The sequence below is a fragment of the Hemicordylus capensis genome, chromosome 5, assembly GCF_027244095.1.
Source record: "Hemicordylus capensis ecotype Gifberg chromosome 5, rHemCap1.1.pri, whole genome shotgun sequence".
In the NCBI taxonomy this organism is placed as follows: domain Eukaryota; kingdom Metazoa; phylum Chordata; class Lepidosauria; order Squamata; family Cordylidae; genus Hemicordylus; species Hemicordylus capensis.
This window is the reverse complement of record NC_069661.1, coordinates 145,897,039-145,918,153: the sequence shown is the minus strand read 5'-3', so window position 1 is coordinate 145,918,153 and position 21,115 is coordinate 145,897,039. Positions and strand designations below refer to the sequence as shown.

Genomic DNA, 21,115 nt, shown 5'->3' with positions numbered 1-21,115 from the left:
AACAAGGTCTCAGTACCATGTTTTCCTTCTCTCGTGCTTGCCTCCTTGCTTTTGTTTTGTTTTTTGTCACCAATGTATTTCCTTTGCCTACTATTAGTAGAACTTTACACCAAATATGCATATGCACAACCAGAAATTCATACAATTATGTATTATATACAGAGAATGGTTTAAAGGCACATGATGTAGTTATACTGCTAAAGTTAAGCCCTTTGAGTTGTCGAGAAAAAGGCTCTCAAACTGTATGAAGCCAGGCCGCTAGCACAGCTAGTTTATGGTGCCCAGCTAGGTCCTTTCCCCAACTTTGCCATATTCTAACATGTGCAATCAAAGTTCCTAAGAGCAGCAAGATATGTCTCTAACACCACCCTGCGACTGGAGACAGGCCTGATGAAAGTGGAGGCAAGAGTTAGGATGATCAAACTTAACTACTGGCTAAGGCTTCCTCTCTGCCCCTCAGGCCTCACCCCACTAACTCTGTGTGATGACATTCCATCCCGTTGGAAACAGTCAACTATAAAATACAGTCCCTGGGCCGATCCCCACTTCTCTTAGTTAACATGGGAAAAGATCAGGCCAAGGCACTCATCAAACAACGTACTACGGATATAGAGCAACAATCAGATATAGGCAAGACCCTGAACTTCCTCATCAGTAAAGGACTCAGGTATGCCAGCCATCCTATGCCATATCTATCACAACTGTAAGTCCCAAAGCACAGGAACGCCATCACGCTGGCGTGTTGCCATGATCTTCCCTCAGCCGTGCTTGAAGGACGATACAGGAAGATTCCACTCTCACACAGGGGCAAGTTGAAGCAACAGGACACACCCTCCTGCAGTGTTTATATTACAGGAACATCCATACCTCCCTCATTTTACCACTACTGCATAACTATCCTGATTGTATGGACCAATTTTACACTTTGTTGCTCCTTTCTGATAGTAACCCAGCTACCACCTACAGCGTCGCCAGGTTCTGAGCGGCAGTGATTAAAATCTGGCAAATGATAACCTTCCGACCTCCAGCGCTCATCTCTATGAACTAGAGTACAGCCTCGACTGCCGCTTCAGAGTGTTTCATGGATTTTACTTTCCCGGTCTATAGCTGCCCCTGGATGATTATATCTGTTTTCATATACTTGAATTTTAATCATATTCCCAAGAACTTTAATGTATTCATTTTATGTGTTATCGTTTTACTGTATTTTATCACTCTCTTTTTATGCCTCTTTTTAATGATGCCTTTTATGTTGTTCATAGACAGCCACAGCTATATTTTATTACATGGTATGCTGTAGTTTGTATCAGGGTTTATAGTTATATTCTTTTATTTCTTTTATTATATGCTTGTAGTGTACTAGGGTGCAAATATCTATTGATACTTTGGTTTCCTACTTTATGCTGGTCTATGACCATAATAAAGATTAATTGTCGAGAAGAAGAGTTCCTAGGAGCCCTACGTGCAAGTTTCTCTGAACTCCCTGAAAGAAGATGGGAGGTGTAAACACAAAACAATAAATGAATATACCCAGTCTTCAGCACTTGGGTTTGAAATACAAATTGTGATACATTATCGATAGATGGGGTTAATCATATGAGCAGCACAATTAACTCTTTTTAGTCACTGATACACAAAAGCTATACTGACCAGAGCAGTGATTTTCAGTTCAAAATATGTTGTAGGGAACTTTGGATTCTTTGGAAGCTTGTGCAGGTTTCATCAGTGAGAGATTCAGTAATGGCAAGCAAACTTCCATGAAAGACAGTTTGTCCACCATTACACATTTCCCCACAATATGCAGTTGGAGGTGAATAATGAGTATATTTTAAGGCACACACATTGTTCAGATGGATCAACAGTGAGACTCCAATGCACTAGACTTCCATGAAAACAATAATTTTTAGAAATTGTTATAATGCAGAAAGGGTTTCTTAAAACAGAACATTTGAAAGCTACAACAGTGTTGAGATAGTTCATATTTTTCTCAACCCTGAAAGACAAGAGAACATAGATGGTAATCAGAGCAATGCACTGATCACCTGGACAAAACATAAGTTGTCTGGGCATAGTCCATCTTGGTCCAATTCAGATTTTACTAGGTTACTGGGGCTCAAGTATATTCGAGAGATTTGGAAATATTTAATTGGTCTTCTTGTCTAAAGTTGAATTTCAGATTGCTAAACTATAGCAGTGCAGAAAGTCTCTAGCTATAAAAATCTGGCATGATAAAGTGTGAGGAATTTTAAATATAGACTTTCAACATAAAATTAAAAATGGGATACATTCTAAGATTTAACATTTTATGAAAGATGAATTCCTTTAAGCACCCAGCCATTCCAGCTGGGTTCATAAACATACTTCCATTATAGTTTAATAAATGTCTAGTGTTGAATATTGAACTGTTGAGTTGCCCATGTTAAAAGGGGCAAAGAGCCACCTTTTAACATGGTGATTCTCTTTTATTTAGCAGGGGGAGAGTAACTGGCCCTATCCACCCCCAGCGCAGCACCTCCAGTGACTGTTGCTTGTGTCTGTTTCTTTTTAGATTGTGAGCCCTTTGGGGACAGGGATACATCTTATTTATTTATTATTTCTTTGTGTAAACTGCCCTGAGCCATTTTTGGAAGAGCGGTGTAGAAATCAACTGAATGAATGAATGGGCAAAGACACACTTTCTAAAGTGTTGGCTAGCTCATATGTACTGGATGGAAAACAATTGTCCTTATTCAAATTGGTGTAGAATCCCTCTGAGGGCTGTTGCTGGTATCTCCTTAGTGTTTTGTTTCTAGATTGTGAGCCCTTTGGGGACTAGAAATCATATTCTAATCATTTTGGCTACAAGAATCATGTTGAGATTTTTCATTGAAAAGCTAATAATAATAATATAGGTGGACACAAATGATTTGCTTTGCTCCTAGTAGTCCACTTATTTTGACATTGTATTTATAGTTATCCAATATATCTGTGGATTGTTATAATGTTTAGTATCCCCATGACTGATTGATATAACACAATTATAGGATGGGGGTGGTGGTCCAGAAATAAAGCTTTAAAAAAAGGTTGTCTTTTTCTAACATGGAATCGTATACATTTTTAGTATATAAACATTTTTCATTATTTAAATTATTTAAATTAATCTACTCATGCTTTTCTGCCATTCTAAACAAAATATGGTGGAATACCATGCCAACACAAGTCCTTGTTGCTCACACAGCTTATGGAATTCAACCATGTAGTGGGTGAACTGTCATTGCCTGCATTGTTTTAAGGATGATGTCATCGTTCAGTGGCACAGCACATGCTTTGCACGAAGAAGATCCAAGTTTCAGTCACTAGTACCTCCAGGTAGAGCTGAGAAAGACCCCTGTCTGAAATATTAGAGTGCTATTGCCAGTCAGTATAGACAATATTTAGCTTAATTTATCAATGGTCTGACTGAATACAAAGAGGCTTCATATGTTCGTAGTTTCTAAACACAAGCTTTCAGAAGTTCAGATAGGAACTCAATCACAATTTAAAAACAAACAAACCTAGAATACCAATTTGGGAAAACGGAATTTTGAGAACTCTTCATTTCACTTTCAACCCAACACATACACACGTATAGTCTGTTAGGTATAGTCAGGTTGCCACACAAAACCTAGCATCAAATGGCCACTTTGAAAAATGTTGTAACTGTTTCATCCTTTCATTCCTCTAGAGCTGAAAAGAACAAAAATGAACACAATGGGCTTTGGCACAAGTTACATTCACATTGTACTGAGGTGGGGAAATAATACATCTGAGGTTTCTTGAATTCTGACTACCCAACTGTCTACACTAATTTACAGATGTGAACATACACACATAACACACTTTGATGAAAGTGACTGGCGAGAGCCAGTCCTGGGGAAAGTTACCAACTGTTGTGGCATGAGAAAAATGCATCCTCATTTAGTATCATTTTATTTTCACTGTCATCCAACAGAATGCATGCATAATTTATTATGAACTCCACTGATCATCACAAGCTATTAAACAGTGGAGGGTTTGCAAAAGTTTTGTTTAACAGCTATGTAAATAAACTTCAGAAGGCCAATATCAATTGTTAAATCTTAAATTTCAGGCTTTCCCAAAGAAGCTTGGCTTGATAATATACATCTGTACTTCTTGATGTAAATCTTACTTAAAGTAGTGTATACTCCACTCATTGAGGGGTGATTCAAGTCAACCAACCTCTGCATCGATTAGGTGAGTTGATGGGGAAAGACTAGCACATCCATGAGCCTCTCCCCACACGATTAGGATGAGGTGGCAGACATATCATCCAAACTAGCTCAATGTTTAATTAGAAATTATTCAGATGTGTCAGTTCCAAAGTCTTCAAAGCAACTTTTTCTTTCCTAAACAATTAAGTATAGCTTGGCTTCCATGTGGCTCTTTCCTTATAAGCTATAATAGCTAAAAATAGACCATGTACTGTCAGGAGCAATATGAGTATCAAACATGGAGGCCAAAACAGAAATTGCTACCTCTATACAGAATGCTGGACTAGATGGATTCTTGGTATGATTCTGCAAGGATATTATTACTAAAGATCTCAACAACATCTAAAACATGATTAGCACAAAAATAAGTAGAAAATGGCAAGAATCGTATTTTTGTACATGTTCTGTCTTAACAGAACAGGCAGTATCTGATATGTAGCATGTATTATTTCTGAGCTTCCAGGGGTATCAAGAGGCTTTGTAGTATAGAAGAGACCTGAATTCTGACCTTCTTTGTAGAAGAGACCTGAATTCAAAGTTTACTGGGTGACCTTTGGCCTATTGCTGTAACCCAGCCTAATCTATTCCTAATGGCTGTCTGTGAATTTTAAAAATGGGATAGTTCCAGCCCTGAACTCCTTGAGGAAAGAAAACAAATGAAATACATAACCAAACTGTTGGTTAACAGGACTCTGGGCAACAGGGATCTGGACAGGATCTACATAGGCAAATCTTACAATCTCATGTTTTACACATACATACTTGTGAAACAAGCAACTAGAGATAAAGCTTCTATATTTCACGTCCTTTCTCCGTTATTTCACTTTTCTTAGGGACCAATTAAATTTTAAACAGAAATCCAACTCTAGGACAGTGTGATTTGGAAGAGAAAAGTGCTGGGCAGTAGAGGCTGCCTCCCAGTCATCTTCTCTCTGCTGGGGCTACCAGATGTGTGTTTGACAGGGGCAGAGATATGATTGGGTGGACGGGTTAAAAGATCCTGGGCCGCAAAGCTCCTGGGAGCCTAACTGGGCCTCTTGCCTGTGATTACAGCCCAGAAGGGCTGCACAAGCATCCCGGGGCTCTAGCCATGGTCCCTTGCATGTGATGTCACATGCAAGGGGGTGTGGCCCAGCCTGCAGAGGACCTGCACAAACCCTCCAGAGCTCATTCCCAGTTGCATTTCTCTTCAGAGAGGAGAGAAAGGGAAATAAATGCACCCAGCTGGCAAATCCCAGACAGAACTGAGATCCTGTGGGCTCAAGCGGGCCCTCTGGGGCTCAGGCCATGCCCTTGGCACATGTCATGTGAAGCATGCACCTGGCAGGGGCACCAGGGATGGGGGAGAACCCAGCCCCCATTCCCCTGGCTCTGCCACTGGTGTTCGATGTGGCTGAACAAAAACAGCTGAAGGGGCAGAGTGCAGGAGAGAAGCAACAGATGGGGGAAAGTTCAAGATTCCTCTCACCTACTTCTTTAATAATGCTTCTCCCACCACCACTCTATAGATGTTCAGTAGCAACCGGAGTCTTCCAGTGAACATTTGGCTTTTACTCTGCAAAGTTAAATGATAGGCAGATTTATTAGCTCCACTACACTACACTGAATGGAGTTCCTTACCGTTATTACAGTGGAAGGGATTTATTCTAATCCCTTTCATCCAGCTCTGATTGCGCTTCATCAGATTGGCACATCATGGCTGCATTTGTCAAAAGCAGATTCCAATAGAATCCATGCTAATGATGCTTTGTTTTTAATGTATCATATGACACACTTAGTTATTTCCAGCTTGAAGTTTAAATTTAAATTTAACTTCTGTATTCTGAATATCCATAATTTGGCATGTTTGAATAGCCTCAGTTTAAGTGAACCAAATTAATGAAATTCTTGTGGAGGGCAGGGTTGTAAGTACTCTAAAAAATTTTAACTCAATAAAGTAAAAATGCAATTTCCTTTTGACTGATATTAAAATAACAACCAGTGGGTTAGGTCAGTATTATTGCACTAAAATGTTTTGAACTCATGGCTTGTAGCATAAGTTTTTATATTTCAGAATCCTGAGTGAAAAGGGAAAAGGTGAATAAGTTGAATTGTGTGCAGGACAAAGTAGTCTTTTGTGAGCAGGCCTGGAGTGTGCCTTAAAACATGAATCCTCCACATTGGATACACCCACCAATTTCTGTTCTTTGCATTGCAGTTTGCAGAATTAATATTTGCTCTCTTATTGTCAAAATATGAGCAGTGACATTATCTCAAATGAGAGAGTAAGGATCTTCCGTGCACCAGGGATTCGTAATGTAGCCCATACAACAGCTGATAAGTGTGGGGAAAACCAGAAGAATTACCATCTAGATAGCACAGCAGCAACATAGCTGTAATGCTTTCCCCCTCCCAGGTCTCCAAAGAAGGTGGTGAGTAGGGGGCAGAGGCCTATATTCACCTTTTTAGTCCACTCTTGTTATGTCTCTGCAGCACGGTCTTATCCAGGGTGTAGCTATAATTGAGTGGATGGGTTCAAAGAACCCAAGCCTTCCAACTCCCATGCCCTCCCTATTTTCTTCATTATCTCCCTCCCTGAGGGGCCACCGGGGAGAAGGGTGAAGACGGGCCCCATCTCTCCTAGCTACACCCTTGGTCCCATCCATGAACACTGACTGGTTGGGCAAAGAGGAAAGCAGAATCCAAGAGAGACACTACAACTGGGGAATTTGTAATTGTAGGGACCATGACTATCTATTGTTCTAGCATATGAAGAAGAGAGGATGGAAAATATAAGAACTGTGCTTCTATTTTTTCCTGCTATTTTATAATTTTATTTTAATTGTATTGATTTTTATGGAGTGCTGCATTGGTCTAATAATTATATTACTGTTGCCTGCTGCCTTGAGGAGTTTTATGATAGAAAGGAGGGGTAAAAAATTGTTTAAAAAATAAAAGAATATATAATGCAGAAGAAAAATGCTGTCCTACCCATCAGGAGAAGAAGAAAGGGAAATTGTTAATTTCCTTCCCCCTGTTTGCATTACGTATATAAACTGCATAGAAACACAGAAGACACTTCTGCCATACAATCCAAAATTCTTTCTATTCTCTCCCACCCTCACCCCACCATGGAAATGAGAAATTCAAAAGAAGTGGTAGAAGAACAAATGTGGTGTGGTGCGGTAAATAAATTGTGGGGGCTAAAGGAGATATCTAGGTTCAAATGCCCACTCACCACGAGCCAGCGTGGTGTAGTGGCTAGAGTGCTGGACTAGGACCGGGGAGACCCGAGTTCAAATCCCCATTCAGCCATGAAACTAGCTGGGTGACTCTGGGCCAGTCACTTCTCTCTCAGCCTAACCTACTTCACAGGGTTGTTGTGAGGAGAAACTCAAGTATGTAGTACACTGCTCTGGGCTCCTTGGAGGAAGAGCGGGATATAAATGTATTTTTTATTATTATTATTATTATTATTATTATTATTATTATTATTATTATTATTATTATTTCCTGGGTGAGCTTAGACCAATCACATTCAGCCTAACTTACTTTACAGGGTTGTTGAGAGATTAACATTCTTGGTAACATGGTCAATCTATGAAAATTAAGCATATCACTAGTTTCTAGCTGTGGTGATTAATTTATAATGGCCCATTCACAAATATAAGCCATCACTAGAGATGATGAGTGACAAATACGCTTGTGTGAGCAGGGACCTAAAAGGCGAACCTAAAACTTCGTAAGAGCAAGCTACTGGATACATTCAATACTTGCATGAGAGCTTCTCTTTTTCATTCCATTCACATTTGCAGTCTGTGATCATTTATAGTCTATTGTTCAGCTGTCAAGAGGGTGCCTCAAGTGATTAACTGGGGGATGACATCCTTTAAAGTTTTTTTTTGGGGGGGGGGGGATGTGTCACATCAGAGATACATTCAGATTAATTCTGGCTTTAAAACAGAAATGACAAATGCAGATTGCTCACAAGCGACACTCCCCCATAGGGCTCCTTGCTAGATTGCACAGTAGTCACTCATGGGAAATTAGGCACTAATGACTCATGGTGCAGGCAGCCATATTGTAATAAAAATACATTCATAAGGTTTTCAGTGATTTGCACCCATCCCCAGCTCAATGTAATAATAATATTTTTAAAACTAGCTTTTTGGGGGGTGGGGCAGAATCACTGCTGATATCTGGATAAAATCTGATGCAGGTGAAAGATAAAAAATTCCAGGGTTAACCCATTTCAGGGTTACTTCCTAATGCCGATTAAAAGTATTTGCTAGAAGTCTTAACATTTATTTGGCCAAACCAGTTTATCTGTGAGACTGAATACTGCGGCAAGTTTATAAAATCGGCAGAATCAAGTTGCAAAGTAATTCCTGGATTGTACTAGTTCAGAATACAAATAACTGGTGTGTTATGGGGAAGGGGGCAGTGGTTAGGAGATATATTTGCATTCATTCATTCAAATAGTGTGTGTTTTTAATCCTGCCTTTTCACATTAAAAATGAAGACAGACAACAAAATCAGAAACAACCAGATTACTAGGTCCTAAGAAATAATGGTACATTTTAAATGATAATTAGGAGCGCAAGGTAAAAGCATGGTAAATTAACACACTAAATGAGCATGAGCAATTACATAATAACCAGAATTTCCCACGCTAACTGAGCAGAGGCATCTTTTAAAGTTGTGATTCTCTTATATTTAGCAGTAGGAGAGCAAATGGCCCTGCTCAATCCCAGCACAGTGTCCCATCAGTGGCTGTTGCTGGTGTCCACCTTATGTATTTTAAGATCATGAGCCCTTTCAGGACAGGAAACCATCTAACTTTATTATTCATTTTGCTATGTAAATCACTTTGAACGCTTTTCTTGAAAAATAGCATATAAATATTCATAGTCATTCAGTGTCAGCAACAGATGTTAGGCAAAACTGAAAGTCAGCATGGTGTAGTGGTTAGAGTGCTGGACTAGGACCAGGGAGACCCGAGTTCAAATCCCCATTCAGCCATGAAACTAGCTGGGTGACTCTGGGCCAGTCACTTCTCTCTCAGCCTAACCTACTTCACAGGGTTGTTGTGAAAGAGAAACTCAAGTATGTAGTACACCACTCTGGGCTCCTTGGAGGAAGAGCGGGATATAAATGTAATAATAATAATAATAATTAAATTGCCTATACCATCAAAGTCTTCAGAAATAAGAGAGTTTTTACAGTCTGCTAGAATGTTCCTCCATGGACAAAACCCCTCATATAAAACAAGAAGACTAGTTTTGTAGGGTTAGTGTTCTCTCTGACATTTTAGTTTTCTGTATGCAGGAAGTTTTGTTCATTTTGTTCAGACATGGACCTCATATTCTCTCTCTCCTCCCTCCCACTGGAAAAAACAGAGTGCTTCTAGTCCTTATAGAAGTAAAGAGACATTTGAAAGTGCTGTGGGCAATGCCTGTTGAAATCAAAAGTTATTTTGGATGAATAAGATTTTTTGGGTAAGGGGAGGAGATTATTATTTATCTATTATTACATTTATAAACCGCCCCATCCAGAGGCTCTGAACCGTGTATTAGCTCCTTGGCCCTCCCCACAGCTAGCTAAGTCAGAACAAATTGTGCATAAAAGTGTTTTTTTAAAGTGGAATAAACTCTGGAAATAAAACCTAGTTTTTTCTTGTTGCAAAATTTGAAACTCCGAGTCAGATTTAGTATCTTTAGCATGGAGAACACACACACACACACACACACACACACACACACACACAATTAGCATTATATGACCACTGCCAATAATAACAATAACCACTGTTAATAACTAGACATTCAAAAAAAGTAGAGAAAGACAAAGCAGAATAATAATAATTTACATATATTTTCTGTGTGGGTTGAGGTATTCATGCTAGGAAGCAAAACACCTCAGAAGTATTTCTCTAATATGTGCTTTGTATGCACAAAGAATTGGAGTCAATATACTTTTATATAATTTATGAACATACTAAAAATTTCAATTTTTAAAAGAACAAAAATGTATGCAGTTTTATTACTCCTTTAAAATATATATTTAAGTGCTCAGAAATTATTCTCTTGATCCTTCATATACCACTAGAAAGATGTAGCATTCACCTCATTTATGAAAACCTTTCTTTAATATATTCTTCTTGAAGTAAATATTACATTCACATGAATATTACTTGAAGACTTCCAAAATGTGTTTTTTTCAGACTTTTAATATAATATTGTAAATGTGGTTTTCTTCAATTTAATTATTGGCTTTGAAACCAAAGCACTAGCTGGCAATCTTATATTTTCTCATAGAACATAATTTCCGATAAACCTGTGACTGAGAAATTTCTAAGGATACAAAAATACATGGTATGCATGTTCAAATTAATGTGCTTGCTTCTTCTCTTTGGAAAATGTAATACATGGAATGAATACTTTCTTGTTATTCGGGAAATAAAGTATGTGAGAGAGCATTCAAAATTGTACCCTGCTTGCTGCTGGAAGTTATAATAGTCCGTTCTTTAAGCTACTTTTGCTAGTTTAAAAATGAGTATATTTGAACTTTCTAAAATATATAAAATATATTAAAAATTATAGTATATTTTAAAATAACAGTTTTGTGTCAAGCCATTTGGTTTCTAGAGTAAAGTGAGTAGATATGAAATTACACTCTTATTTGAGATTATTTGGGAATCTGAAATAATTACTACCCAATTATAACTACATTCTTACAATCATAAATGGTGCTTAAAAGTGCCTAAGATCACTGAAAACTTTTACCCTTTAACCTGGTCCTCGCATACAGCAGAATAAAGTGGCAGAGTCCTGAAGAGGTAGAATTAATAGGAATATTTTGATGCTTTCACAGCTTGCAATAAGCAGTGCAAAAGGGCCAGACTGTCCCATCCACATATGATGGCACCTAGAAAGTGGTGTATAATTAGTGGCCCCATAGTCCACAATCCAAATATTCAGTTGCATAACCCAAATTGGACGGATGTGTTTGAAGACCACAGGCTGCCCTGAGTCACTCCCAAAAGAGGGACCACCAAGGGCTCCTCTCCTGTCACTCTCCCCCTCCCGCTTCTTGCCGCCTCTTGCCAGGCAGTTCACACAGCGGTAGAGGGCTGAATGGCCTCTTTCCTCCCTTGAGCAAACAAGAGAGAGAAGAGGCCATCCAGCTTGTTACCAGTGTGTGAGTCGCCTGGGAAATGGAGGGCACACATGTGCCCTGATGCCGACCACACCGCAATTTATGTGCTGTGTAGTCACAGCATGAGGGCGCATGCATGCTCTCCATTTCTCAGTAAAAAGCTGAATGAACTCTTTTACTGATTGAACATGGGCCCCCTCTGACCTTGTTACACCACTGCAAGTATTGTCAACCTCGCTTGGCAGTAGCTCTCCTAGGTCTCAGGCAGAGACTTCTTTCTGGCTTTTATAAATCCTGCAAGTGCTGACTGAACCACTTATTATATATACAAAATGTGCACTATCCCTAAGCTATCATTCCTCCTCCATTAAATTGGATGTGGCAGGGATAAGGTCATCCAGTAAGTTATTTATATGATATTGTGCTGATTTTCATATTATAGAATTTCCCCAATATATAATAGACAAATATCAGTCCATTGTAAAAACAAAGGTTTCAACATCTATACTTCAGTATCAGTGTTCTGAACACTGATGCTGATGTATAGATGTTGAAACATTTGTTTGTTTTTACAGCGGACTTATATTTGTCTTTTTTATGCAATAAAAGAAGGTCCTGGAGGAGAAATAGAGTTATCTTAATATGTGTATTGCATTGCCTGTATATCAATATAATAATACCAAAGCCATACATGTTTATTAGAACAACATCAACCCTAAAAGTCAATGCTAAAAGAAAATATTTTAAATAACATTTTGCCAATGAATCATCTCTCAGATGAGACTAGCAAAAATACATTAAAGGCTAATTTGAGAAATGGAGCCATTTCTCATAATAGTTTAGCTGAAATGAGGAATATCTAAAATAACAGAACCGTTTCCACTCTAATCCTTCAGTTACAGTGCACTTTTACATTATTAAAGTTGGAATCCCAGAATAATCCTCCAAATCTGTGTCATTTTGACATGCTGCATGAGGAACTGTAAATTGCACATTACTTTTCCTCTCCTCAATCCTGTTGACATTTCTTCTTCCACTAGGATTTCATTTATAGATGCAGACACATAACTCTGGATGTAAATTTTAAGTAAATATGGGTCACGCTTGGGTCTTTGACTTACTGAAGATTTCAGTGAAGAAGGAAGATTGCTGAACTAAAATGAGCCATGCAAATTCCAAGAGGAGAAATAAAAATTTAAGTTTCTGCAGCCAGTATATTTCATCATCTTATTCCGGAACACTTGTTCTTTGTACATACCTGAAAGTATCTAGAGACTATATCTGATGGGGGAGTAGGATTGTGTCCCCTGTCCTGCTATTTGCAAATATCTAGACTACATCTATCAATGTAGAATCCAGTGCATATCAGATCTACACAAACCTAACCATCAAAATAAGCAATGTGTGAATCATACCAAGGTACTTTAGAATCTTTAGAAGCTGTTGCTAGTGTTTTTCTGGTGTTCCTTTTTAGACTGCGAGTGCTTTGGGGACAGGGAACCACTTTCTTATTATTATTATTTTCTATATAAACTGTTTTGAGAACCTTTTCACTGAAAAGCGGTATATAAACAGTAGTAGTAGAATCTATGCATGCACACCCTATTAAGACATTACACATGATGTGCAAATGTGAGTAACTCCAGAAGTGGGAAAGGGTAGGCTTTGGGGGACAGGACGGCACAACCACACATTTCTACCAGCTGCAGGTCAGGTCCTACCCATTTTTAGGTATGTAAGGCTGTGATTTCTTATCCAGAGTATCAATAGATCAAGATTCCAAACAAGATTTTGATCCTGGGTTATGATCCTGGTAATTGCTCTGGGTTATGTTAATTGCTCAGCACCATTTGCATTGTTGGCTTGGTCGGGGGAAAATTAATGGTACAACTCAATGGTTTGAAAAAACATTCATTTCCTGTTCTATTCCATGATAGTTGTCAACTTTACCCACAAGGTTTTACATATGCTACTTACACTGTAAGTGGCAGAACTACTGTCTTGCACAGCTTGGCAGTTTCCTGAAGCACTGTATGATTTAGGAACACTTCAAGCATTTCCAGCTTTCCTCCCTGCCTAAGGCTGAACCCAGCTTAAGGAGAGCTGTCAAGAACATTTTGGCTTAAATGGAAAAAGCCAATGGGAGAGAAAAATTAGGACATTCACAATAATCCAGATTCACAACTGCAGTCTGCTTACTGTTTTCCTCTAGTCGCTCTCTCAGCTTGCAGATGTGTTTTCTGACTAGTTGCTCTCTCAGCTTGTAGATGCATTTTTTAACTAACAGGCATCTTCACAACTTTCAAATTGTACCAAGACACATCCACAGCTTCATCCAAGTGAACAGAAACGCACAGCAGTGTAAGGCCATTTAAACAGGACTACAGTTTAAAAGAAACTGTGTGAAAGAAACATGGAATATAAAGCTACACTTAAGCCTCATCTATTATCTTATTAAACGTAACATCCCATTCCTTCAGTGGCATTTATCACAGTTTTAATGTGATTTGTTCATGGGAGGAAAATCCCCAGAAAACACACTTAGACAATATGAACAAATTAAGATGTAATGAGACACATATGAAGATTCCACAGGTTTAGTCACTACTTACAGCCTTCATATATATCAGTTGGTATGTGGACTGCTGAATGTTGGTAGGATGTTAGCCGGCGAAAAATAGGATCCTCTTCAAACACTGGTTTGATTCTCTGGCTGCCAGTTTCACTCTCATTTCTCCCAGGCTTTTAAGGGGAAAAAAGTAAAATATCAAATCAAATGCTAAATATTATTTAGGCCTACATGTCTTAGAGAAGGCCTGCACAACTTCAGCAGCTGTTGGACTACAACTCTCATCATGCCCAGCTACAGTGGCCAATAGACAGGAATGACGCGCTTGTAGTCCAACTGTTGGAAAGCCAAAGTTTTGCAGTCCTCTCTTAGAGCATTCTATTCTAAGCTTGGTCTACACATATGGCATGAACTGATAGAATACTGAGGTATTAGAAAGGTCAAATCAATTCAAGTGTCAGGAGCAAGATGCAGTTTTTGAATTCCTTCCTAGGTAAGAAAAAACACCTTGCAAATAAAAGAAAAAAGCATGTTAGGGAGCAAGGTTCTAGCCCAACCTTCTCCCCGTTACTTCTAGTATCTCTTTTCTGTAGGATGGCACTCAACTCAACTATGTGATCACCAAACTGCTGATTACAGTGACATAATTGATTCCATCACTTCAGGACCCTACCATCTCATTCCCATTACATCAATATTATTATATTAATGTAATTTTAATACACAATCAGCAAAAAAAAAAAATCCATCAAAGTCGTCTACATAGTAAAAAAAGAAAAGATGGTTCCCTGTCCCTAAACAGGCTCACAGTCTAAAAAGAAACACAAAGTAGACACCAGCAACAGACATTGGAGGACAGAATAGGGACAGTTGTTCATGTAGATATTAAGTGTTTTGGAACTTTCTTACACACAAACTATAAAGACTCGATATAATTAAGGGGCTGCATTGTACGAGTGGGTGGAAAGTCTTCACACATTTTCTCACTGCTCATACTGGAGTCGCAAATGGAATGAAGAGTGATGCAGACTGAGTGAGAGCATGCACCAAAAGTCTCTTAGGTTAATTACACACATGTAGCAGAATGACATGGTAAAGTGCCAAGATGGTAAAATGGGCAATACTGTGTCCCTGAACTCATATTTACAGGCTCAGGAGTTTCAGTTAGCTTATGTTGCTCACCTCCACTTTGAAGAAATATGATGCCCAAATCAAGGCTATGAAGAGTAAAACAATTTTCTACTGACACAGTAGTAAATCTTGGGAAAACTATATTTCCCTAGGGTTACCTTTGCTACACACTACTACTACATAAGTAGTAGTAGTACTAAGTAGTAGTAGTACTACTACATAAGTAGTAGTACTACTAAGTAGTAGTACTACTACTACATAAGTAGTTCACACACTACTACATAAAGTAAAGTAAAATGTTTCATTGTTTAGATTGTGCAGATCCCATCTAATTTGTTTGGAGAGGATTACCTGGAAGATGCTTTTCAGTTTTTCACACATTGCTTCTCAAGGTATGTTTGCTAAGAGATACTTGCAGGATCCAAAGCAGCACAGTGATCGGGGGCATAGCAAGGTTGGAGTGGGCCCAGAGACAAGATTTTAAAATCCCGCCCCCCCCCTCACTGAAGCTCAGCTCATGAAGTAAAGAAAGGTTTTGTCAATCGTGGATGATGCAAGTCATTTAATGGTACTAGAGAAAGACATGTTGTTCTGGTAGCTCCAGGTCTTAACACTCACATCAATTTCAGAGGATGAATACAACTGAAGAAAGCCCGGTCAGGTGCGCAGCTGGGGGAGTCAGTCATGTGACTTGCCTCTGGGGGCCCCCCCAAGGCAGTGGGCCCCCAGACAACTGTCTCCCCTTGCCCTATTATAGTTACGCCCCTGATAGTGATGTACAATCATGCAGCACTTGAGTTGGGTTAGCAACTGAAATGATGAAGTTTTAAAACAGTCTCAACAATGCTGTAATTTGACCCAATTACTGTTATACAGCACTGTAACTCAGATTGGAGTGTATGTATTCTGAACAAAATTCACTGTGTTGCTACCAGCTGTCTAAAATAATGAGCTAGTTTAATTTCTGTAAGTGAGACACCAACAATGAGTTGTTGAAGTGAGATAATTTGTCACACATGCAAGCCCTTTGATAAATATGCTAACACATCCAATTGTTTCCCCAAATAAATACCAACAGCAGTGGCACCTATGTTTCCATTGCACTATGCAAGGAACAATATTGTAAACTATCAACTAATATCAGCCTTTGTATAGCATCCAAAAGGGAAGGTACTGAATCAGTAGAATTGTTTTGTATTTTAATCTTCTCTAAGATAATAGGTTTAGCAAAGGGTATGTGTATGTTTATTGTTCAGCTCTAACACATTTTAACATATTTTTACTATGTTGTCTTTTATACAATGGTGCTTTGCTGTCTTAGAAATTAAAATTCTATAAGAAAAGGGGAAATTCCTACCACTTATTTTTTACATTCTAATATGTATCTTTCCATTACCAAAATGAAAAGGGGTAAGTTCCCTGAACACATATTTCTAATTTGCAAAATGCCTTTTTGACAAATTGTCTTTATGACAAACTGGGAGACAAGTCTTTATATTATTCATTCATTCATTCATTCATTTGATTGTTAGACTGCCCTTACAAAATAGCTCAGGGCAGTTCATAAATATTTATTTATTACCTATGTACCCTTCTTCTCCCGTTCTGAATATGTTCTTCTTTATCTTTAGTAAAGCCTCTAGCACTTTTAGACTGCTCTATGTTTCCAACTAGCCTCCTGAATTCACGTAACACCATCCTTTCCTTTAATTTGCTATGTACAGCTAGATCTACAGTTCCTCCTTCCTTTAAACCGTTCTAATTTCCCTGCAAACCTATGTTGAACTAGCCCACCACTTCTTAACTCACCACTTCCACCACTCTACAGCTATTGCATGGCAAGAAACTCAGGTTTACCTTGAGTGTATACTTAATGCTACTACGTGTGGAACTGCTCAGTCAGAACAATATATCTATGTCTCTCTTCACCACTGTTTTGATATGCACAAAAAGTCAGTTCATGTGACCTATGGGTGGGCTTTTTCCTCCCACACTAGACTGCACTACAGTCTAGGTAATCAGGTGGTCTGAATGGTGTGATATGACATGCACACAAAATTATTTTGCATGTTTGCTATTTCTGAATTGATCAGAAAGAGTTGTAATAATACATACAGTTGGGCTGTGCGTGAGATAAAATGTTTCAGATCAGCTGACATCTCCTATATTTGTACCTATGCTTCAGAGTGACACAATGCCACTTACTCGTGGAAGTGGGCTGTCAGCTATGGGAAGGGGAAGTAGTGCATGCACATGAAGTTTCATAGCACCATGAAATGGGCCTCACACATACCCACAGAGCTCTGGAACATAAGCAACATAACAACATATATTATTTTGCCAAACAGTTCCTGCAGCTTTCCATTCCTTTTCTTCACTTATAAATGAGGTACAGTATATACAGTGACACATCCGTTTGTGTGCAGGATATATAGATAGTTCCTAATACAGGCTTCTCTACCCACCCTTTTATCAAAACAAATGAGGAAGATGTCTATTTTTTAAATGTTAATATATGAAGAGTCTTATTAATTGTGCACCACTAAACCAAGCAGAAATGTTAGTAGAAAAATAAGCAGTAACCAGATAGATTAAGTACACACCGGCCTCACATTCAATAAAGTTATCTCTTGCCAATTAACTGAGCTTAGCTCTTGCATCTAGTAGGTGAGTAATAAAAATGGCTAAGATCACACAGTAAAATATATCTCAAACAGAGCAATAATTCTTAGACAACATTTGGGACCTCCTGAGGATACTTACACTAATACACTGATCAAACAATGATTGCTCTAAATTGATTTTTATCAGTAATCTAAACTGTATTTGCTACATTTTTCATCCCCATAAACTTTTTCATTAAAAAGAAAACAAAACCATGGATCTCATGTATTGTGAAGGAAAATAATCCAATGCAGCTGTGAATACAATTAAAAACGAACTGCGACCAATTTCTCTCCTGAGGCAAGAGCTGAAATGCAATCAATAATGGCACAGGTAAATCCCGCAGGAGACAGGGCCTGAAGATTAATTTTCCATCTATTCAAACTCAGCCTTCACTTATTGAATTACATTGTTACCTACTACTGACAGTCAGCAAAATCTTTCTCTCACTTCTCTGAAATAAATCTGCAGACCAATTTGTTCCTGCCCTGGGTAGAAGATCACATCCATTTCTTCCTTCAATTCACATTTTAGTGCATTATCTTAAAGAAGTGTAGCCCTCAATTCAATTAACTGAGATAGAGTACAAGGGCAAGATGCAGATTATCTTGTTTTTACCACAGCCATGGCCAAACTCATCATGGGTCAAATGTGAGTCTTTTCTTTCCCACTGGAACAAATTTTAAGTCTGGCTCAGACAAGTACTATCAGTAACTGTGCTGACTAGGGATATGCAACACCATCCATTTTTCCCAACTGATCTTTCCATGTGTCTAAGCCAGTGGTTCCCAACCTGGGTTCCTCCAGATGTTGCTGAACTACATACAACTCCCATCATTCCCAGCCACAAGAAATTGTAGCTGGGAATGATGGGAGCTGTAGTTCAGCAACATCTGAAGGAACTCAGATTAGGAACCACTGCTCTAAACCCTAGCATTTCAAGCTTGTGACCATTTCTCTTGGTATGCAAATTTATCAGTTCTCAAATGTTTGCTATATATTATTATATATACATCTTTACTATTCCACCATTCATTCTATGAAAATATACAAACCAGCATCATTAATATTATTGTTTCAAATATAATTTTATGAATATGTATAGATAGGCATTTAATTGTATAATTAGATTTGCACTGTCCTCTTACTCAATTAATGGCCACTAATCCCTCACAAGATTTTTCTATTTGCCTCCAAACATAATACATGGTGTTTTGGGTTTGGTTTTGGTTTTTTGCTAAAGTTCACCTATCATTCAAGTGTCCCAGAGTTTAAGTATCTAGTGTAAGGTTTACTATCTGTCCAATAAAGACCTCTCAATCTATGAGAAGTAAATAGCACATATGAATTAATTTCTCAGTAATAGTATAGTAAGTGGATGAAGAACTACATCAAATTTTGTGATGGATTTTAGTAGTCTGTTTGGATAACATGCGTAGTACATGGGTAAACTGGTGTTTAAACTTTCACACACTGCCTCCAATTTATTAGAAATGCATTTATTATCAATTCCTATGGTATCAGAAATATACCAGAAAGATACAATTCAAAAACAGCTTGATTTCTTTTAAAGTTACACTTAATGGCTGTGCAGGTGATCTGTCACAAACTGAGGTGTGATGAAATTTTGGAGTAAAATTAGGGCCTGTTGTGCTGAATAAAGAGAATGCAAAACTTTTCATGAGGGGCTGATTTTGCATGACCGACATTGCCTTCTATTATTATTATTACGTTTATATCCCGCTCTCCCTCCAAGGAGCCCAGAGTGGTGTACTTCATACTTGAGTTTCTCTTTCACAACAACCATGTGAAGTAGGTTAGGCTGAGAGATACATGACTGGCCCAGTCATGCAGCTAGTCTCATGGTTGAATGGGGATTTGAACTCGGGTCTCCCCGGTCCTAATCCAGCACTCTAACCACTACACCACGCTGGCTCTCTCTTCTAATGGTGCACCATCAGGTACCTAGAGAATACTGAAAGCTGTATCAAAGATGTGATGAACAGTTGGTTTTAATTCAGCAGTATCAAAATTACCAGCTAAAACAACCCAAATATTAGATGCTTTGCACTATGTTCGGTGCATGTCTTAGGTAAGAATACAAGTATCTCACTTGTTCCAAAAAAAAAAAAAAAAAAGCCACACTGGGGGCAGTCCACCGTGGTATCCCAATTTGTTGCAAATGTTCAAAATGCAGGGCAATTGTTCCATATTCCCATGAAAATGCCAGTTTCCGCCATGCTATATATACTCTTGTGATAATGCTGGAAGAGGAAGGAGATGATAATACATGAAATACAGGTACTAATTAATTTCTGAAGGACTTGCCAGTCTCTCCTGGAATAATTCCTGATGGCAAGCATACAAAACTAGCTGGGCCGGGTGCAGAGCATCTGCACCTCAGAGCATCTGCGCCTCTCCGCCATTTCCCTGCCCCCATTGCCCCCCCCCACTGACGCTCCTACCCCCGGCATTCCTGCCTTATGATCAGCAGGCGGACTGGAGGCTGAGCCGCCCTCTCCGTTGCCCACCTGCCACCATTGTCTTCTCCCCCAACCCATCAGAGCTCCTGCCTTTTGGCCGGCGGGCGGGCCAGCTGCCGCCACTGTCATTTTCTCCCCATCCCTGTGGCTAATCGGCAGTTGCTCGCAAACTCTCGAGAGATCTGCCACCCACGGGATTAGCCACGAGTATGTGTTAAGAGAAATAAATATATAGAAGCTATTAATCCTATTTTAAGAATCTTGTAGAAGGGAAAGTTTTAGAAGAATAAAATATGTCAAAAGGAAAAGAAAACTGAAAACAATTTGAGCAAAGATGTTAGGGTACATGCTTGAAGCCAAGCATGAAAGGAATTCCTCAGTTGCTCAACTTAAAGGATAGATCAGCAGAATATCTTGGAGAAGTTCTTCGAAAGGTTTACAAGTAAAAAAATAGATAGTAAGCATAACTTGCTGAAAGAGGCAAACTCTAAAGTGAAATATATGCTTAAACCATAAAATGTAATGCATTATAGATATATTACAATTTAGTGATGGGGTGGGTGGGAAGTATTGGCAAAAAATGTAAGATTAGACTGTCAAAAAAGGAGTTGAACTAAAGTAAGCTATTTCCTTGGAGATGAGCTATAGAACAGGAGCTGACCTTTTGTAGCCACATGGACAACAAATTATCTTTGCATTTAACACACAAATTATTTAATACCCATTACATTGTTGGGAAGATATGAAACGGATACAGAATTAGAGAATTATCATCATCACCACTTGCCGGTACCCGGGGAAGAAAGTCCCACCGGTGTCTCCCCTGGATTAACATTTCCTAGCCTAAGTTCCGCTCCTTGAGACGACATCAGATGCAGGGC

At 38.7% G+C, this 21,115-nt stretch overlaps 1 protein-coding gene across 8 annotated transcripts in view; it reads right to left on the bottom strand.

The window, feature by feature from the left end:
• The window catches only part of CACNA2D1 (calcium voltage-gated channel auxiliary subunit alpha2delta 1), a 642,096-nt gene that overhangs the window by 261,233 nt on the left and 359,748 nt on the right, over positions 1-21,115 (bottom strand). For all 8 annotated transcript variants that reach the window (XM_053252730.1, XM_053252724.1, XM_053252726.1 and 5 more), the window contains one exon: positions 14,000-14,129. In XM_053252730.1, the coding sequence (XP_053108705.1) occupies positions 14,000-14,129 (130 nt within the window). The remainder of the gene's footprint in view (positions 1-13,999; positions 14,130-21,115) is intronic.